Source organism: Ceratotherium simum, chromosome 1 (genome assembly GCF_057802395.1).
Source record: "Ceratotherium simum simum isolate JZ-2026a chromosome 1, ASM5780239v1, whole genome shotgun sequence".
Taxonomy (NCBI): Eukaryota; Metazoa; Chordata; class Mammalia; order Perissodactyla; family Rhinocerotidae; genus Ceratotherium; species Ceratotherium simum.
Window position 1 is genome coordinate 28561469 of NC_141900.1, and position 21780 is coordinate 28583248.

The 21780-nt window shown below is 37.2% G+C and overlaps 1 protein-coding gene across 1 annotated transcript in view; it reads right to left on the bottom strand.

Moving 5' to 3' along the window:
- Positions 1–21780, bottom strand: part of PCLO (piccolo presynaptic cytomatrix protein) — a 397103-nt gene that overhangs the window by 353225 nt on the left and 22098 nt on the right. Inside the window, 1 exon segment of the mRNA XM_087445431.1 lies at positions 15644–17050. Coding sequence (XP_087301557.1) covers positions 15644–17050 — 1407 coding nt within the window.

Consider the following 21780-nt stretch of genomic DNA (forward strand, 5'->3'; position numbering starts at 1 on the left):
AGCTCTCAGTCAAGTGGCTGAAGTTGGCCTCAACCAGCACACTTTCACTTTTATCTGTTTTCTATACTTGGTCTCTAGATTTAACATCATTTGAAGGAGGAGTCCATAATATTTTACACTTAAAATCCACTGGATTTTTCATACCTCTTAGGAAAGACAAGCCTTAATAGGTCTTTCTTGCTCCTACATGTCTTACAGGGTATGCCAACAATGCAAGACGCTGGCTGCTTTTCACCTCGGCCATTTCCCAGGCTTGTGTGTTCAGTGGGCAACCTTAAGGGATGCGGTAATCTCTTCCTCTGTGACAAAGAACAGACTAGCTTACTGCTTGCTATAAAAGAGGTGGATTCCACAAGCTCAGTGTTCCTCAAGTGCGACTCAAACCCTCTGCATGTGCAGAATCAATCTAGGCCCATATCACATGCTCCCCAGGAGAGTGGGGGCAATGGGAACTGACACAAATATGCTGATAATCATGCTGCCTGCTGTGGTGTGAGTAATAAACTTCTTTGTCTCTTATCTAGGAGTCTCATGTCTACTGTTGGCATCTAGGAAACAGTGAGAAGTTAATTTATTAGCTTGTAAGTAGGATAAAGTCAAATCCTGGGCTGGACAATACCCTATTACTAGACTCTTTTGCTAAGGTTTTCATGGATATTTAATATCTTTAAATTTAAAACTAGACTAATAAAAATAGTAAGGTACTGACACTATAAACTAGACAAATAACTAAGAGTACAAATTAAAGAATCTAGAAAAGTAAACTGTGTTTTAATGGAAATTTATTACATGATAAAGGAGACACTAAAAATCAAATTGAGAAGGATGAATTACTTATTAAATGATGTGGAGGCAAGTGGCTATGAATTCTAAATATATAAAATTAGACCCTTCACCTCACACCATACTGAAAAAACAACAAAAAAAGAATTACAAATAAATAAGTGATCTGAAGTAAAAAACAAAACCACAGATGTTTAGGAGTAAATGTGGAAGGCTATTTCTAAAATATAAATGTAAAAAAGGCTTCTTTAGCAAAATAAGTAATCCTAAGGAAAAATTAAAAGATTTGATTTCATAAAAAGTTTTTTTAAAAACCTCATGTATGGAAGAAAACTTCATAAAGAAAGTTAAAAACAAGTGATCAACAGGGAAAATCATTTCAAGATAGGTTGATAAAGAATTAAATTCTCTAAAATATTATAAGAAATACACAGACATCCCCCCTACCAAAAAAATGGCCAATGGGTATAAATGGGCAATTCAAAAATAAGGAAAAATATAGACGGTTGATAGCTCATGATGCTGATAAATATATGATGCTTACTCTCAAAATAGGCAAAGAAATTTAAAAGTATGCAAAAAGCAATATAATTTATGACTCTTGAAATCTATAAATATGAACTACTAGTCAATGTGGGAAAGCAGAGCCACTCATAGTTTGCTGGCAGGACTTGAATCACTACCATTTTCAAACAAAGTAATATGGAAGTTTTCTTAAATCCCATTTGCCTTAACCTTGCACACCAATTTTTAAAAAATTATCTAACATATCAAAATACAATGGAAAAATATATGCATAGATGTTTTACGGCAGCCTTGTTTCTACAGTAACAGGAACTAGAAACACTCAATTTCTCAGTTTTCAAGAGCAGAATGTACATCAGTATTGAGATACTGCACAGCTATTTACACACACAGCTAAATAGAATGACATAAGTCAATGAGTGTTCACTTGAAAGAATGTCCAATGTATAAAGTTTTGTGAAAAAAAGAAATCAATGAAAACGTATAAGATCATGTGTTCATTTCAAAATAAATACATTATTTTTAAAAACCTGACTACCCCATAAAACTTTTTAAAAAAATCTCAAATCCATCTACACTTCACTGTTTGTATAATCATTATAAAAACAAACAAAAAGAAAAAAGAAATATGTCTGAATAGATACTAAATTATTAACAGAGTGCATGGGGCAAAGGAAGCTATTCATTTTTATTTCAGACACTTTAGTACTCTATGGATTGTTATAAGGAATATTGGTTTTATAATTCAAATTATCGGAATAGAGTTTTAAAAGTAAAATGAATGGCCAGGAAGAAAAGAAAATAGTGGGACAGATAATATGTTCAAGATCTAATATTCGGTACTGCTGAGTCTTCTGGAAGCAACCAACCCAAAAACTGATGATTTTCACCTAAACACTCAGGGAGACTATAAACAGACCCAAGAATTCTGAAAGAAATAAAAGAGGAAATATTTGGAACTAGAGGGCTCAGGAGAGAAAAGATGTCTTGACCTAAAGGTTGGTATGGCCACAGTATACTAGTAAATAGTATAGATATATCTTACTGAGAACACTGATCCTCAGGCCAGGCCAGGCCAGGAATCTGTAGTGTTATCTCTTGATGATGAAAGCCCTGAGACCTATCTGCTCAGCAGAGCATGCAAAAAAGAACCAGCCATCTGTAACGTAAGGAAATTGAGCGCTGGAAGAGATAACCAGAGCGCAACAAATATAAGAATATTCGTGTTTTTCTTATACAGAGAAAAAGAAATACATCCTACACAGCAGTATACCACAGTGCTTGCATATGCAACTACAAAGTTAAATGATGAAAAGGTAGTATTAACAGCAATATTTAACGAAGAAAAACCTTACATAACAGTAATCAACATAAAATTATTAGTGAGGTATTTTACATTTTTTTCAAACTAAGTTTTTGAAATCCAGTGTGTCTTTTGCACTTAAAGTAATCTTAATTTGAGCTAGCCAGTGCTCATTAGCCATATTCGTCCAGTGACTATCTTATCAGAAAATGCATGTCTAAAGAAATAGCATGTACACAAAGTTGGTCAGAATATAAACTGATACAACTATGTGGAGAACCATTTTAAGACATATAACCAACAGTCCAACAATTCAACTTCTGGGAATGTAACAAAGGAGGCTACACAAAAATGTACAGAGAGAGAAGTCAAGATGGCGGCGTAGGCGGACTCTGAACTCACCTCTTCCTATGGACACAACAGACCTACAACTACTCTTGGAAAAATTACTCCTGAGAAAGAACTGAAAACTGGATAAGAGGAACTCCTCCAACAAATGACACTCCTGACTGAGGCAGAAATTCCCTTCTGGAGAGAAAAAAATGCCACTTTCACAACTCACAGCATTTCACAGCCACCTGGGAGCAATCCAAAGGTACACAGCTTTCCCTGGAGGAGTGGGGGACCTGAGCCAGGTAGCGTTGCTGCTACAAGCCTTTTTTGGACCCAGCACAACCAAAACGAGTGTCATAATATCTGGCTTTGCTCGCTACTAACAACAACAGGGAATACCCCAGAAAAGCTGGGACATAAGGAAATTAAAGCTGGCTCTTAAAGGTCTCACGCACAAATTCATCCGTTTTGGAAAACAACCTAAAGTCACCAGAAAGAAAGGTGTATAGTCCATTGGTGAAGAGACTCACCTGATAGGCTCTGGGTACATCTCAGTGAGAGGCGAGACCTCTCCAGAGACTGAGACATTGGCGGCGGCCATTGTTGTGATCCAGTGTGGGCGTGCTGACACAGACACTGGCAGACGCCGTTGGAGTTCTCCCCCTGCCCTGCTAGCCCAGGGTCTGCCTGACCCACTAGAGCACCAATTTAAACCAGCTCAGCCAAGGCAAGCAGCATGCCCTAGGGACTGGCCCCACCCAACAACAAGCCCTTGGGCAACTTGTGGGCCTGCATAGGCTAGATGCCTGGATTCTCTGCAGCCTGACAAGTGGGTTGACCTCTGTGGGGCAGGGTGTGCGCGAGGAGTAGGTGGAGTGTGTCGGGTATTGGTGGACTGTGTGCTGCCACTGCCACGGGGCGAGTAGCTCTGCTTCAGGGGGTTAGGGCACGCCCACAGGGCTGGACTGTGTTGACAGTGTGTGCGGCCCTGTCAGCGGTGGGACTTCTCAGCTGCAGAAGACTTATGCTTCTCAGTCACATAGAGGATTGGCCCCACCTTCCAAAGCCTGAAACAATTGGGTGCTCCCCTGCCTGGGACCAGCCCCACCCAGCTGCAATCTTCAGAGCTGATAAGAACATTATAGGCCAGAGGCCTATAGCAATTATAATCCCCTGTGCCCAACAACCAACCACTCAAGGGCCCTACTCACTTAACAGAAAAACTGCAATAGGAATGTGCTATTAGACCTGTAGCCAACTATGCTGGGTCTCCCCACACCCAACAGAGACTGAAAGGTCCACAACAACCACATGTAGCTGAGCATTACAACCAGCCGGCCAGGGGCAAAGCTCAGCGTCCCTGGGCACCCACAGCAAGAGCAACCCCGCCACAACAGAAGGACACACGTTGCCCACACGGGGGTCACTCCTGGAACATTTGGCACTGGTTATGAGAGGGAAGCACACTGCTGGGCCTCATAATGCATCTCTTACACAAGGTCACCTCTTCAAGATCAGGAGATGTAGCTGACCTACCTAAAACATAGATACAAGCACAGAGAAAGAGGCAAAGGAATACATTCCAAGTAAGGGAACAAGACAAAACACCAGAAAAAGAACTAAATGAAACAGAAATGAGCAATTTACCTGACAAAGAGTTCAAACAAAGAGTGTTAAGGATGCTCACTGACCATGGGAGAAGAATAGATGAACTCAGTGAGAATGTCAACAAAGAAATGGAAAATATAAAAAAGAACCAATCAGAAATGAAGAATACAATACTGGAAATAAAAAATTCACTAAAGGGACTCAAAAGCAGAGTAGATAAAACAGAAGAACGGATCAGGAAGCTGGACCAAAAACTAGAGGAAATCACCCAAGCTGAACAGATAAAAGAAAAAAGAATTAAAAAGAGTGAGGACAGTCTAAGGGACCTCGGGGACAACATCAAGCACACTAACGTCCGTGTTATAGATGTCACAGAAGGAGAAGAGAGAGACAAAGGGGCAGAGAATCTATTTGAAGAAATAACAGCTGAAAACTTTCCTAACCTAAGGGAAAAAACAGACATCCAAGGTACAGGAAGTACAGAGAGCACCAAAAAATATAAACCCAAAGAGGCCCACACCAAGACACATCATAATTAAAATGTTCAGAATTAAAGATAAAGAGAGAATCTTAAAAGCTGCCAGAGAAAGGCAAAAAGTTACATTTAAAGGAAACCCCACAAGGCTGTCAGCTGACTTCTCAGCAGAAACCTTACAAGCTAGAAGAGAGTGGCACAATATATTTAAAGTGTTGACAGGAAAATATCCACAGCCAAGAATACCCTACCTGGGAAGGTTATTATTCAGAATGGAAGGAGAGATAAAGAGTTTCCCAGACAAGCAAAAATTAAACCAGTTTATCACCAAGAAACCAGTCCTACAAGAAATGCTAAAGGGACTGATTTAAGGGGGAAAGAGAATACCACAAATAGGAAAAAATTATCTATTTCCATGATAGGAGGGTAACAGATACAAAGGCACAAAAAAGAGGTTAGATATGATATCAAAAACATAAAATGTGGCGAGAAGGGAGTAAAAGAGTAGAGCTTTTAGAAAGAGGTCAAACTAAAGAGACCATCAACTTAATAAGATTGCTATATATGTAGGTTATTAGATATGAACCTCATGGTAATCACAAACCAGAAACCTACAATAATTACACAAAAATCAAAGAGAAAGGAACATAATACTAAGAAAGCCATCAAACCACAAGGGAAGAGAGCAAGGGAATAAGAAAGGAACAGAGAAAAACTACGAAAACACCCAGAAAAAAAACTTAAAAAATGGCAGTACATACTTATCAATAGCTACTTTAAATGTCAATGGTCTAAATGCACCAATCAAAAGACACAGGGTGGCTGATTGGATAAAAAAACAAGACCTATATATATGCTGCATGCAAGAGAAACTCTTCAGACTTAAAGACACTCACAAACTGAAAGTAAAGGGATGGACAAAGATATTCCAGAGACCAGCCCGGTGGCACCAGTGGTCAAGTGCGCGCATTCCACTTCAGTGGCCCAGGGTTCGCAGGTTTGGATCCTGGGCACGCACCAACACACCGCTTGTCAAGCCATGCTGTGGCGGTGTCCCATATAAAGTAGAGGAAGATGGGCACCAATGTTAGCTCAGGGCCAATCTTCCTCAGCAAAAAAAGAGGAGGATTGGCATTGGATGTTAGCTCAAGGCTGATCTTCCTCATAAAAAAAAAGAAAAAAGAAAAAGATACTCCATGCAAATGGCAATGAAAAGAAAGCTGGGGTAGCAATACTCATATCAGACAAAATAGACTTTAAAACAAAAACTGTAACAAGAGACAAAGAAGGGCACTACATAATGATCAAGGGAACAATCCAACAAGAGAATATAACACTTGTAAATATCTATGCACCCAACATAGGAGCACCTAAATATATAAAGCAATTATTAACAGACCTAAAAGGAAAAATAGACAGTAACACAATAATAATAGGAGACTTTAGCACTCCACTTACACCAATGGATAGATCATCCAAACAGAAGATCAATAAGGAAACATTGGCCTTAATTGACACACTAGACTAGATAGACTTCGTAGATATATACAGAACATTCCATCCAAAAACCAAAGAATACACATTCTTTTCAAATGTACTTAGAACATTCTCCAGGATTGATCACGTATTAGGCCACAAAACAAGTCTCCATAAATTTAAGAAGACTGAAATAATACCAGCCATCTTTTCTGACTACAACGGTATGAAACTAGAAATTAACTATAGGAAGAAAATCAAGAAAGCCACAAATATAAGGAGATTAAATAAAATGCTACTGAACAATGATTGGGTCAATGAAGAAATCAAAGGAGAAATCATAAAATACCTCGAGACAAATGAAAATGAAAATACGACATGCCAGAATTTATGCCAGCAAAAGCGGTTCTAAAAGGGAAGTTTATAGCAATACAGGCCCACCTCAACAAACAAAAAAATCTGAAATAAACAATCTAACAGCACACCTAAAGGAATTAGAAAAAGAAGAACAAACAAAGCCCCAAATCAGTAGAAGGAGGGAAATAATAAAAATAGAGCAGAATTAAATGAAATAGAAACTGAAAAAAAATAGAAAAACATCAATGAAACCAAGAGCTGGTTCTTTGAAAAGATCAATAAAATTGACAAACCTTTGGCTAGACTCACCAAGAAAAAAAGACAGAAGGCTCAAATAAATAAAATCAGAAATGAAAGAGGAGAAATTACAATGGACACCTCAGAAATACAAAAGATTATAAGAGAATACTAGGAAAAGCTACATGCCAACAAATTGGAGAATCTAGAAGTAATGGATAAATTCTTAGAATCATACAACCTTCCAAAACTGAATCAAGTAGAAACAGAAAATTTGAATAGACCAATCACCAGTAAGGAGATCAAAACAGTAGTCAAAAACCTCCCAAAAAATAAAAGCCCAGGACCAGACGGCTTCCCTGGTGAATTCTACCAAACATTCAAAGAAGACTTAATATCTATACTTCTCAAACTCTTCCAAAAAATTGAAGGGGAGCGGAAGCTTCCTAACTCATTCTACAAAGACAACATTACCCTGATACCAAAATGAGACAAGGACAACACCAAAAAAGAAAATTACAGGCCAATATCACTGATGAACATTGATGCAAAAAATCCTCAACAAAATACTAGCAAATCCAACACAACAATACATTAAAAAGATCATACACCATGATCAAGTGGGATTTATTCCAGGGATGCAGGGATGGTTCAACATCCACAAATCAATCAATGTGATACACCACATTAACAAAATGAAGAATAAAAATCACATGATCATCTCAACAGATGCAGAGAAAGCATTTGACAAGATACAGCACCCATTTATGATAAAAACTCTGAACAAAATGGGTATAGAAGGAAAGCACCTCAACATAATAGAGGCCATATATGACAAACCCACAGCTAAGATCATTCTGAATCGTGAAAAACTGAAAGCTATCCCTCTAAGAACAGGAACCAACAAGGATGCCCACTTTTACCACTCCTATTTAACACTTCCAATAGGAAGTCCCTGCCAGAGCAATCAGGCAAGAGAAAGAAATAAAAGGGATCAAAATTGGAAAGGAAGAAGTGAAACTGTCACTATTTGCAGATAACATGATTTAACATATAGAAAACTCTAATGAATCCACCAAAAAACCTTTAGAAATAATAAAAGAATATTGTAAAGTTGCAGGATACAAAATTAACATGCAAAAATCAGTTGTGTTTCTATACACTAACAACGAAGCAGCAGAAAGAGAAATTAAGAATACAATCCTATTTACAATTGCAACAAAAAGAATAAAATACCTAGGAATAAACTTAACCAAAGAGGTGAAAGATCTGTACACGGAAAACTATAAAACATTGCTGAAAGAAATTGAAGAAGACACAAAGAAATGGAAAGATATTCTGTGCTCTTGGATTGGAAGAATTAACAGTTAAAATGTCCATACTTCCTAAAGTAATCTATAGATTCAATGCAATCCCTATCAAAGTTCCAACAACATTTTTCACAGAAATAGAACAAAGAATCCTAAAATTTATATGGAACAACAAAAGACCCCGAATAGCCAAAGCAATCCTGAGAAAAAAGAACAAAGCTGGAAGTATCACACTCCTTGATTTCAAAATATACTACAAAGCTATAGTAACCAAAACAGCATGGTACTGGCACAAAAACAGACACACAGACCAATGGAACAGAATCAAGAGCCCACAAATCAACCCACACATCTATGGACAGCTAATTTTCGACAAGAGAGCCAAGAACATACAATGGAGAAAGGAAAGTCTCTTCAATAAATGGTGTTGGGAAACTGGACAGACATATGCAAAAGAATGAAAGTAGACCATTATCTCACACCATACACAAAAATTAACTCAAAAGGGATTAAAGACTTGAATGTAAGACCTGAAACCATGAAACTTCTAGAAGAAAACAGAGGAAGTATGCTCTTCGACATCGGTCTTAGCAACATATTTTCAAGTACCATGTCTGACCGGGCAAGAGAAACAATAGAAAAAATAAACAAATGGGACTACCTCAAACTAAAAAGCTTCTGCACAGCAAAGGAAACCATCAAGAGAACGAAAAGACAACCTAACAATTGGGAGAAGATATTTGTAAACCATGTATCTGATAAGGGATTAATATCCAAAATATATAAAGAAATCATACATCTCAACAAAATTGAGAAAAATTAACAAGCCAATTAAAAAATGGGCAAAAGACCTGAACGTTTCTCCAAAAAAGATATACAGATGGCCAACAGGCATATGAAAAGACGTTCAACGTCATTAACTATCAGGGAAATGTAAATCAAAACTACAGATAGAATACAAAATCTATTCTAAGAATAGAATTACCATATGATCCAGCTATTCCACTGCTGGGTGTTTATCCAAAGAAGATGAAAACAGGTATTTGTAAAGATACATGCACCCCTGTGTTCATTGCAGCATTATTCACAATAGCCAAGAATTGGAAGCAACCTAAGTGCCCATCAAGGGATGAATAGATAAAGAAGATATGGTATATATACACAATGGAATACTACTCAGCAATAAGAAACGATGAAATCCAGCCATTTGTGACAACATGGATGGCCACTGAGGATATTATGCTAAGCCAAATAAGTCAGAAGGAGAAAGTCAAGTACCATACGATCTTACCCATAAGTAGAAGATAAAAACAACAAAAAACAAACACATAGAGACAGAGATTGGATTGGTGGTTACCAGAGGGGAATGGGGGAGTGTGGAGGGCGAAAGGGATGATTAGGGACGTGTGTGTAGTGACGGATTGTAATTAGTCTCTGGGTGGTGAACATGATATAATCTATGCAGAAATAGAAGTACAATGATGTACACCTGAAATTTATATAATGTTATAAACCAATGTTACCACAATAAAAAAAATGTTGGTAGAAGCAAAGATTAACAACCACTACCAGCATCAATGGAACACTTAGATGGTCATCATTTTCATTGAGTAAAGTCTTCGCATGCATTGGCAGACATATAATAATAGTATTTCTTGCAGCTGGAGCAAGTATGTTTTATGTCCTCACACTCACTATTCATGAAGGCAGGGACATTATTGCATCATTCAGCCATATGCTTTCACCTATAAATGCTGACCAGTTAGTGGACTTATCTGGAAAGAAAACTGGTGTAACGATGCTGGCCTCTATGTTTCTAAAGCTCGCCATCTGCCCATTCTTCTAAATTCAACCGTGTAACACAGCCACCATTATTCTGCGGGCCCCAAATGTTATCCAGTTTTGATGCACATACTAGCAAATTTGTTTGTACTCAAGTCCTAGAGATTACCCACTGACACAACTTACAGGAAAGAGAGCACAGAACAAGTAGCATTTGTTAGCCAGTTCCCTAGGTTACTTAAATACAGCAGAAGAGAGAGAGCACCAGCTCAGCCTCTGAATTTTACCTCTGTGGCTTCATAACTGCACCTCTCTGTTACTGATTCTCCTGATCTCCAAAATAGCTGTAAAACCTGCCCCACAGAGCTGTGAGAAAAATGCCTGGCACAATGCCTTTCACATAGACCTAGTCAAATACCAGCCCCATTAAAAAAAACAATAGCAACATGATTGATACCAGTTTACCTTTTCCCACAATGTCTGCACAATGTTTTGTCTGGATCATAATTAGAATCATCTATTTACATTTACCATCTAAATAAAACTTTGGTACTCAAAGAAATACAAATCAAAGGAATAATGTTATAGCACTTTTAGACTTCCAAACTAACAAATATCATTTTAAATGATATTATTCAAGTCTGGAGAGGCTGTGGTAAGAAAGGAATCACATAGACTAGCGGTGGCAATGTCAACTGCTATCACCTCTCCAAAGAGAATCTGATACTTCAGGGTCCCCATCCTTTGATTTAGTAACTTCTGTACTAGTAAGCTTTCCTTGGGAAACAGTGAAAAATACAAATATTTGTGTCCAAAAATGTTCATCTTATTTGTAATAAAAAAATGAAAACAAACTAAATCCCTAATATGAAGAGAATGTGCATGAAAAAAATACATCCACAGAATTGAGTAATACTTAATAATTTCAAATAATATTTAAGAAGGGTTTAATCATGTGGGGAAATGTTAAATAATCATATGTTAAGATGGGGATACAGAACTACCATATAGAGTGGAATATGAACCATATAAAAATGCATAGAAAAAAAGACTAATGGAGAAATCATTTTTTGTTTAAATTTGTTCCAACAAAAATATCTCTATTTTAAATCCATATTTGAATTTTTTGACTAAATATCACTTAATAAAAAGGTATATTAAATTTATCCTAAAAATTAAGAACTAAAAATTTTGTTTCTACAGACAAACTTATCAACTTTCTCATGTTGATCAAAAGGTGCCATCAGGTATCCCTCTTTGCCATGAACATCAGAAATATTCATACAGAATGTAGCTCTCCATTATGCAATTCTTTTGAAAATGATTATTGATAGAATTCTTATCTTTTTAATGATTTTTGATCTTTCAGCCTTTAATTTCTCGTGTGTGTGTGCGCGCGCATGTACTTAAACACTTTTTAGTATTGGATATATGATTATTAAAGTATTAAGTAATGGCCTTTAAAGTAAAGGCAAGATATGTGGTTTGCCAAACTAAGAAATGCAGCGCATCCCCACTAGCCCTTCCTTGAATATTTGGTGGAGAATGCAGAAGCCACCCTGGCTAGAGAGTAAAGAAAGAACTGAAGGGATCTCAGTTACACCACTGGGTCTTAATTGGCTCAAAAGGCCATTTGTTGCCTAGCGACAAATATATCCTAGTTATTCCTATATCATCTAGGCCATGCATAATTATCTTACTAAGGAAGTAAAATTATGACTCTAGGACTTCCTGAAACATGAGGAAACATAAGTTTTATTTTCATAGTAAAACATTACTTTCTAAAAGCATAGTAAAAACAATAAAATAAATACTCACTATGAATAATTTTGACTCCTTTTACATTTGAACAGACCCAGAATGATTAAAATTCACCAGGTAAATTGATTGCCAATTTAGGCTGTTTTTCCCCACATGCTTCCAAATTCTATAAAACTAGCTTTTTCAGAAAGCCTTGCTGCCACTTTTAAAACTCCTTCCAAGACAAAATATCCTGAGTTGGCAGAAATTAAAGCCTAAAAGAATTGTTCCTAGCTATCAGAGGTTAACAGATTATAGTACCATTTATACAAACTGAGCATCAAACAGTTAAATCATAAAGCTTAGGCTGAAGCCTGGCCAAACCCCAGGGCCCTGCAGGCAGCCCTTGGCACTGCTCAGGTGGTGTGGGGGATGTTGTGTAGGAGACACAGGAAGCAACCTTAGAGCCAGGTGTGTTTGATTAATGCATGGGGGAAGGGGGAATACTGTCTATAGTCCCTAACCCATGACAAACTATGACCAGCTCTTCTCACCACCAGAGGAAAATAATAGCAAAAGGGGAGGGCAGAGTGGCACCAGCAGGAAAAGAAACCCTGCCTCACAGTGATTAGCATAGTAGAAGCAGAGGCTTATAATAGAGACTTATATGTGCTTTATTAGAAAAAGAAATGGAAATAGTTGAATCCTATCTTGAGGAATACTATTTCTTTGCATTGCAGACATAAAGTCTGAGTATTTTCAGAATGTGCTCTCTAAAACTAGAATGAAAGTACAGTGCCAGCCCAGCAGAAAATATTGGATTGCAAGAAAAATATCACAAGCAGAATGAAGGAAGCATAAAATAAAACAAGGATCAAGGAGGAGATGCTTTCCTACCCACTAGAAATGAGGAGAGATTAATAGTATGAACACGGGGTTAGCACCACGAGTTACACCTATATACCATATTTACAACGTCCTGGATGTATATGTATATGTATGCATATACACACACGCAAATACAATATGCCCTTCTCTTCAACTAACACCTTCTGCCACTCTTCCAAAGTCCATTAGGTAATAATAACAGAGCTATTTGAACATGGATTAACTCAACAAACCTTCATTCACTCCCTTGACGCCAGGTCACCTCATGGACTTTACCTAGGGACCAGAGGGCTAAGGCCTTGTATACTACCTGAAAACTTCATGAGGATTAGCATAGTCAAGTTGAGCCAAGAACACTATTCTTTTGATACAAATTTTTTCTCCTCTGAAACATGATCTTCCAAATTTAAAGAAATTACCGCAGAGCAAAATAATGTGAACGATGACAGATCATCTAAATCCCACTGATCATATTTAAAGTAAGACTTCACCTAAACCATTAAAAGCTTGAAACCATTTATATTTTCAAACTGTTGAAATTCCACACATGTCCTAGATAATTCTCTGCTTTATTCAAGAAACCTTTCCAAATTACTACCTCTAAAATATAATTTACCAACACAGCAAATCAAAGATTTTCCTGAAAGGTTTATTGTCTCTCTACCCAAGGGCTCTCATTTCATACCTCCAAACACAGACAGAATTCTAATAATCACTATGGCCCAAATGCATACATAAACATATGTACACACACACACACACACACACACAAGTTATAGTCCTTCCTCTGCACAACAGACACTTTTTTTTTTAGTGTGCACAAAATATACTTCTAATGCAGACATCATAGTTTTGTTTTTAGTGGTGCCGTTTGTTTTATAACTATTTAAATTAACTGTACGGTGTTGATACCATAAGACTCCTCATTAAAGAGTACAATTTTTAAAATCTATGAAATTAATACAATTGTACACAGAAAATCAAAATTTCTCTCTTCATGAATACACAGCCAAAAACAACTCTTCTGAAAGTATGGAAGAAATTTAAGGTTTGTTTTTTTGTTTTGCTTTTGCATTGAATCCCGAACACTGTAAGTAATAATTATAGTTGTTACCACTCATGAAATGCTGAGAGAAACCAAATTTTAACTACCTTTAAAAATGAATCTTAGTTAACATTATTCATCACAGTTAAAGAGGATCAAAATCTGCTTAAATCTGCAGGGACAATACTTTCTTATAGTGTTAACTATGTCAAAGCAACCTAATATCTTTCAAGAGTAAAAAATAAAAATATTCTATAGTTTATTCTTAAAAATACGTTTAACTCAAAAACATCAAAAGGGGCCCGCCTGGTGGCATAGTGGTTAAGTTCGCGTGCTCCGCTTTGGCAGCCCGGGATTCACAGGTTTGGATCCCAGGCACAGACCTACGCATCGCTTATCAAGCCATCAAGCAAAAAGACAAAGATTGGCAACAGATATTAGCTCAGGGCTGATCTTCCTCACCAAAAAAAACTACAAAAAACAAAAAACCACCAAGAATCTCTAAAGCTTCTTTTGTATAATTGCTAAAAATCTGTTCAATTTTTCCATTCCAATTAATTATCAAATCAACAGAGTAGAATAAGACCATCCTCAAGTATTTTTAAATTTTTTTTTTTTTTTGAGGAAGATCAGCCCTGAGCTAACATCCGTGCTAATCCTCCTCTTTTTGCTGAGGAAGACCGGCTCTGAGCTAACATCTATTGCCAATCCTCCTCCTTTTTTTTTCCCCCAAAGTCCCAGTAGATAGTTGTATGTCATAGTTGCACATCCTTCTAGTTGCTGTATGTGGGACGCGGCCTCAGCATGGCCGGAGAAGTGGTGCATCAGTGCACGCCTGGGATCCAAACCCGGGCCGCCAGCAGCGGAGCGCGCGCACTTAACTGCTAAGCCACGGGGCCAGCCCCATCCTCAAGTATTTTTGATCTTTATAAAAACAATGAACAATTATTTTAAATCTAACCCTAAAATGTTTATTAAAACATTGTTGTTACTTATCTAAGATAGCAGTAGCTGTTTAACCCCTCAGTCTCCCAAGATCCAGATATTCTAATAGTCCTAACACATTACTTATGCTTATAGATTCATTCTTTTATAACTATATTAGGTAGAAACTGCCATCTGCTTTTTGGTCATTTACATTGTGGAAAAACTGTTCTTGTCATCCCAGAAAAAAAAAAAAAATTTCCTTGACGTTGGTCACTGAAATCCATATATCTTTTTTTCTTTCTACAGTTATTAATAAAATGCTCTATTATTTTTACACCAGATAATAGCTCAAATAGAATTACAAAAAGTCTAGATATAATATATTTGAGCCAATATTTTCTAGTAGACAATATTACTAACTTACACGAAGTTCTTAATTTTTGTAAAATAGCAGATCTCATGTTGTTTATGGATCTGCAGCCAAACTTCTTTCTTTAACGTATTAAAGAGACTGGAAAGATTACAACTCTTATTTGGTGTTTATAAGTGAAAATCAGATAGTACTCCGAAGCTACAGGTCATTAATTCATAAAGGATTGGGATAATTGTTATTTTAAGTTGTCAGCTTATTTCATCTTCTTACTCTTTGTGCATTAACCCAGAAAAGCACAAATTACGTGAACTTTTAATAAGCAAGGAAGCCTGTAATAAGTAATTGAAACTTCTTCTAAGATATCAATGTCGATTTATTTTCTTTACTAGAAATGTATTTTTTATTCAGAAATTTGGCTACCAAAATGTTTCATAATAAACACAATATACTCATAGCCATACTTAATATAAATATCACTTACCTCAGTCAAGTGTGGTGTAGGGTTAAATCCACAGAGATTACACACTTGATTCTTGCATTCAGTGCAAGTATTGAAGTTGGGAGGATCCTTAGAACCTATGTTGAGTTCAGTTTTGCAGAGAGGACAGGCTGATTCTGGTTTGGGAATTTTCTCCGGTTTTGGGGGAAGGACAGCTTTTTGAGGCTCAGCTGTTGAAGGTTTGCTATCCTTAATAGGCAGAGGCTTCTTTTCCATTTCTGTTCTTTTCACTGTTGGAACTTGTTCAGCTTTGGGCTCTAATTTTTCAGCTACCAGAGCTTTTGTTTCCTTTTTCACGGGTATAACCTTTGCAGGTGCTGGTGGTACCTGACCTGCGGGTTTGGGTGGCCCTGGAGAAGGAGGTGGCTGTGAAGGCGGAGGGCCTTGTCTTGTTGAGGCCCCTGGCCCACTTTGTGGATGAGAGCCAGGCTGGCCTGCCGTGGAGATTAAATTTGACGCCTGGCTGAAGATTGATGCTCCAAACCCAAAGAGTTTTCCAGTCACAGTTTCTTGAGGAGTTGTGGGCTGTGATTTAGGGGCATCAGTAATACTTCCCAGATTCAGACTGAAACGTCTCGACTGCTCCTGAGGCTTTGGGGGCTGTGGAGATGCGGCAGCAGTCTGGCCAGTGGTAGGTCGTGGACCCGGAGGTGTTGGTGACCGTTTTGGCGTCGGCCTGGCATCTGGCTTAGGACTTATTTTGGTTTGCGCTTTCTTCGGTTCTTCCCTCTTTTGAACTGAATCAACTTGTTTTTGACCTTTGCTCTCTGAACTAGGCCCAGGATGTGAAATAATTTTCGAATCCGACGCAGGACGAGGTATGACTCTAGAATCAAATGGGGTGACTTTTTCTCCTGTTGGTGGAAAACTTTGTGAGGATTTGGCAGAGTCTGTTTTGAGAGGAGGGATTGTTTTTTCTTGATCCTGTGACTCTACTCTGGAGCTTGGAATATCAGGTTTTGTTTCCGTTGACGATGAAGACACAGTGTCTATGGCTGGCTTTACCGTCTTGGGCAGCCTGGGTTTATCATCAGCCGTGGGGACCTTGGCCTGCTCGGATGGCACAGAAGGCTCTTTGGGAGGGGCTGGCTTGGACGGGGACTCTGCCACGGGAGACTGCTGGGCCGTGACTGGGGGAGAACCATGAAGGGTTGGCTGTTTCACTAGTGGTAGGGGCTTTTTAGACTCAGGGGCCTTTGAGATATCCTGTTTGGGTGCAGCATCCTTCTTTGGAGAAATCTGCTGTGACTGTGGGGATGGTTTGCTCACTGCTGATGCAGGAATAGCAGGGGCAGTCTTCGGTTTGGGTTGGGGTGATGATGGAATTGGAGCCAGATCACCTCCCAGAGCTCTTTGCATCTGACAGTTTAAACAGAGCCACTCTTTTATCTAGAAATAATATAAAACAATGATCACTGAGATAATAGCAATGTAAAACCACAAAAACATTTTTAAAAATGCGTGCTACCATTTGAAACTATGTCTCTCATCATTCAAAACATAAAATATAAATCAAATTATTTTAATTTATTTATATTAAATATTAAAATGTTAATTACATTAAAATATAATTAATAAACTTCAGAGACTTAAGCACTATATATTTTAAGGAAAATAAAAAGTAAAAATCAACACAGAGTCGTATTTTTCTTCTAAAGGTAATTTTGTTATTCTTTGCCTTTGACTTGCTCAGAGTGATTACTCCCAGAAAAAAAACCCATATATCATTAAACAAAACATGAGTTATAACATATTGGATTCCATAAATCAGTTATGTTAGATATTTTCTCCATTGATGGCTCATAAACAGTTTAGTTATACAGAGTATGCTTGTCAAATTATTAACACATTGCTAATTTCTTAAATTAGCAGAGCATCACTTTCCCCTCCAAGGTGACTGAATCAAATGTGTGAAAACAAAAATTGTTAACCATGATGGGTTAGAAAGAGAAAATTCTCTTTTAAGAAAACAAAGAAAAAATAATGGCATCCCTTCAAATTATCATAAATAGCATGACCTAACAGAGAAAACATTATGTCCTTATAAATTTTATGAATATACTGGAAAAAGCAATATAAGTAAGCAATATGCTTATTTGACTGGTTAAGACATGTATATACGTAAGATATACATAAGGGCGTCTGTTCTCTTCATATTGCATCCATTGTGAAAAGATGTTGAATTTGATACTATATTCTAGAAGAAAATTTAAAAGTACCTATGTTTAACATTTACCTTTTTTATTCCAAAATAATATACGCTTACTATACAAAATTTTAAATATTACCAAAGTAATTTAGCATGGCAAATTCTATATGATCCAGTCTTCTCCACCCAAAGTAACCAGTGTTACCAGTTTAGCACTGAAGTTCTTGGTACAGAAATCTACACAGTGAAAAACTAAATAAACAGAGCATAGGTACCAGAAAAGTTTTCCACAGTACAAATTGTGAAGTGTTAGGCTAGCAAACAACATATTCTTTATTTGCAAACAATTCCTTTTGAAAAGAAATTGAACTAATCATTCCTAAACTTTTAAAAACTTCTTTGTCATTTGACAGTCTACAGTGTTAAGCTTTTTTAATGAAAAAACAAAAATTATTCTGAGGGGCCAGCCTGGTGGCATAGCGGTTAAGTTCACATGCTCTGCTTTGGTGCCCCAGGATTTGCAGGTTCGGATCCCAGGCGCAGACCTACGCACTGCTTATCAAGCCATGCTGTGGCAGGCGTCCCACATATAAAGTAGAGGAAGATGGGCACAGGGGTTAGCCCAGTGCCAATATTCCTCAGCAAAAAGAGGAGGATTGGCAACAGATGTTAGCTTAGGGCTAATCTTCCTCACACACAAAAAAAATAATCTATACTGAATCTGTTTCTTGATCATTAAAATGGCTTTAAAATAAAAAAGCACACAAATTATTTATTTATTCATGAGCCAGTATAACAAGGTTTATTTTGCAATCTCATGGAAAGCAAACTTTTATCTGGAGAAAGGTAAAAGAGATTTTCAACTCCACCATGTTATATTTCTGTTTTAAAATCTGAATCAAAAAGTAAAATTAAAATATTTGTTAAATATGGGTGAGAGGCACTTGGGTATTCATTACATTTGTTTTCAATATGGATGTTGAGTACCTATAGTATTCGTTATGTTTTTATCTTTACCTTTCTGTATGTTTGAAGCATTTCACAAAATAAATAACTTTTTATACATATAAATACTTGAATCCCAAAACATAATCAAGCAATTGCTACTTATGCAAGTACCACGACTAAAGGCAAGCTAGAAGGTAAGAAATTTTCACTCCACTGTATCCCCTTCTTGATTGAAGGTGATTCCTCTATAAATATGCATCTACCCATTCAACCATCTCCCCTACTGTCAGCGTCAATTCTGCTGTTCTACTATTTATATTTTCTCATTTGTTTTCTTCCAAAGACTTAAATGATCACCTCATAATCATGCAGCTAGACAGGATAAAAGAAGAAAATATAGTTAAAAGTATAATTCTTTACCTATATTCCATCATTGATTTTTTTCTATAAAATGTTATATGAGATCTGCATCCACATTAACCACTTTAAATTACAAACTCCTAGAGTTAGTGATTTTCGTTATAGTTAATTGCTCTTATTCTTTTTGACAAGTGTCATAGCCAAAGTGGATCAAAATTTATTCACCTATTCATTTCTTTATTCAAATATTTATTGAGCAACTTCTACTTAGCACATACCACTGAATAAAAGAGACAAAAATCTCTGTCCTCACAGAGACTAAATTATAGCAGAAAGAGTCAGATAAGAAACAAGTTAATGCACGATATAATTTCAAGATTATTATAGATATGTAATAAGTATCTGATGATGATACTGTGACAATTCCTTCTCTCCTTTCTTCCTGCTAGTTTCCTTTCCCCCTACCCCTCTGAAAATTTCTTGGGATGCATTTGGTTTTATCAGTGAAATTTTAAGTCTCTCTGCAATGTGAACATTGGAGCTTCATGCATAGCTAGCTCTCTCTACTCTCCTTAGTCCAAAATCAAATGTTTCCTTGTAGTTTATAAATGTATACGACTATGTCTCCACATGAGCAGACAAGGGAGTTAGGAAAAGAGAGGTGGAAGACACGAGTCTCTGCCTCTTCATAGAGAGAGAATTTTGATTCTCTCTTAATACATACTTTTTTTTTTTTTTTTTTGCTGAGGAAGATTTGCTCTGAGCTAACATCTATGCCAATCTTCCTCTATTTTGTATATGGGTTGCTGCCACAGCACAGCCACTGATGAGTGGTGTAGGTCTGTGCCCAGGGAACCGAACCCGGGCCGCAGAAGCAGAATGTGCCTAACTTAGCCACTAGCTCACAGAGCCGGCCCCATACACACTTTTTTTGAACAGACCCCACTGCTCCATCTTCTGTCCTTTTAATGACCACATTTTCTTCACTTTAATAAACAACACATACAAGACATTTGATCCCTCAATGTTCCTCCTCACTGCTAGAGCACAGGCTAAAAATCTAAAGCTATCACAATATGAAAAGCTTTTTATCCTCTTAGAATTTTTTAGAAAGAGCTTCCTTTTTATTTAATTCTGCTAGTCAAATCTGTTAGAAATAATTTTTATCTCAGCACTTAATCTAGTACTGAAAACAGCAGCATTTCCAATTCCCTGATTCAATTGAAAAAAAAACAAAAAACAAAATAACTTCCTATACATTGGAAAAATGGAAAAGTCCACAACCTGCCCCAGCACCATGAACCACCTTCTAGTGTTCTTTCACAATGCACTTAGAGTAAAAAGTAGTCACAGAGCCTTTGCCCTCTCAGTCATCTGAGTTAGAAATTCTGTAATACTTTTACTGCATTCTCAATTACTCCTCCAGTGTGTCCGTGTCTGCGCTGCCTGTGAAAGGTAATTTCCCATTCATGCTTTCCCATTTCCAAAGCCACTGTCCCTCATTTGGCCCTTATCATTTCCCAAATACTTTACACTTCCACCAAACACAACCTGTTTAAAACAAGCAACAGAAGGGGTCGACTTGCTTAAAGGGAAGTTTGACTCCCTTCAAACCTCAATGCCTCTCGAATAACTGAAATAAAGTTAATTTTTTGCAAGAAATTCAAAATACACAATTTTGTTAGTGTTCTTATGCTAGTACTTACATAATTCTGCTATTTCCAGGTCTATAGCTCCCAAAAGACTGTAAGCAACAAATGGTAAGGACTTCCTGGTAGTAGTCTTTGTATTCACCTCCAGGGTCTAACTGAACCTTTAAGCATTATAGATGTTCACAAATATTTTTTGAGCTGCTTTGAATTAAATTAATTAATTAAACATGTTTGTGCTCTTCAAGCTGCAACATCTCTGTGTTTACTCTGCTAATCCCCACTGTTTACCCAGCTTGTACGACAGGCTTCTGCCTTCATTTTTCTGGTTGTATGCCATTCTCCCCAGAACCCCCCTCTATAACTCTGGCCATGGACAATCTATCCCCATTTTGATTCAAACTGAAGGAGTCCCTCATAATTACCACATCTGCTAACTATACCAATTTTCCCTGCCTGGAGACAATTACTGTCTTGCTTCACTTCCAAAATTAATCATTTATCTCTAACTCTGAGCAGAGATGAACCTGAATTTACTAACATCATTGCCTCAGGCACTTGTGGCCAGTTCCATCCAGTACCCATGTCTATAACACAGTTGGTTCCCCTAGTTCTGCCTGATTGGCTCTTCATTCCACCACAGCCAAGAATGAGGACCTTAGGAGATTCTAGTTCTTATCATTTCTTCCCCACGCCACAGAAGTCAGACAATATTCAAGGCCAGGCCTGATTCAGAGAAGAAGCCTTCCACCAATATTTCATAAATAACTTCACAGGTCCCCTCTCACAAGTAGCACCCACTCCCTAATATTACACGTTAATCATGCACATCCATGTGATGAATGATGGGAAGAATACAAGAAACAATACCAGGGAAGCCTACAACTATATCGGTGTGTCCAGAAGCACTCTTAGCTTCAAGATACAAGCTTTAAGATGAAAGAATCTAACTATATTAGATAAATGTCATGGCTCAATTATTCCTAAATTCTAGATTTTATATAACAAATAAG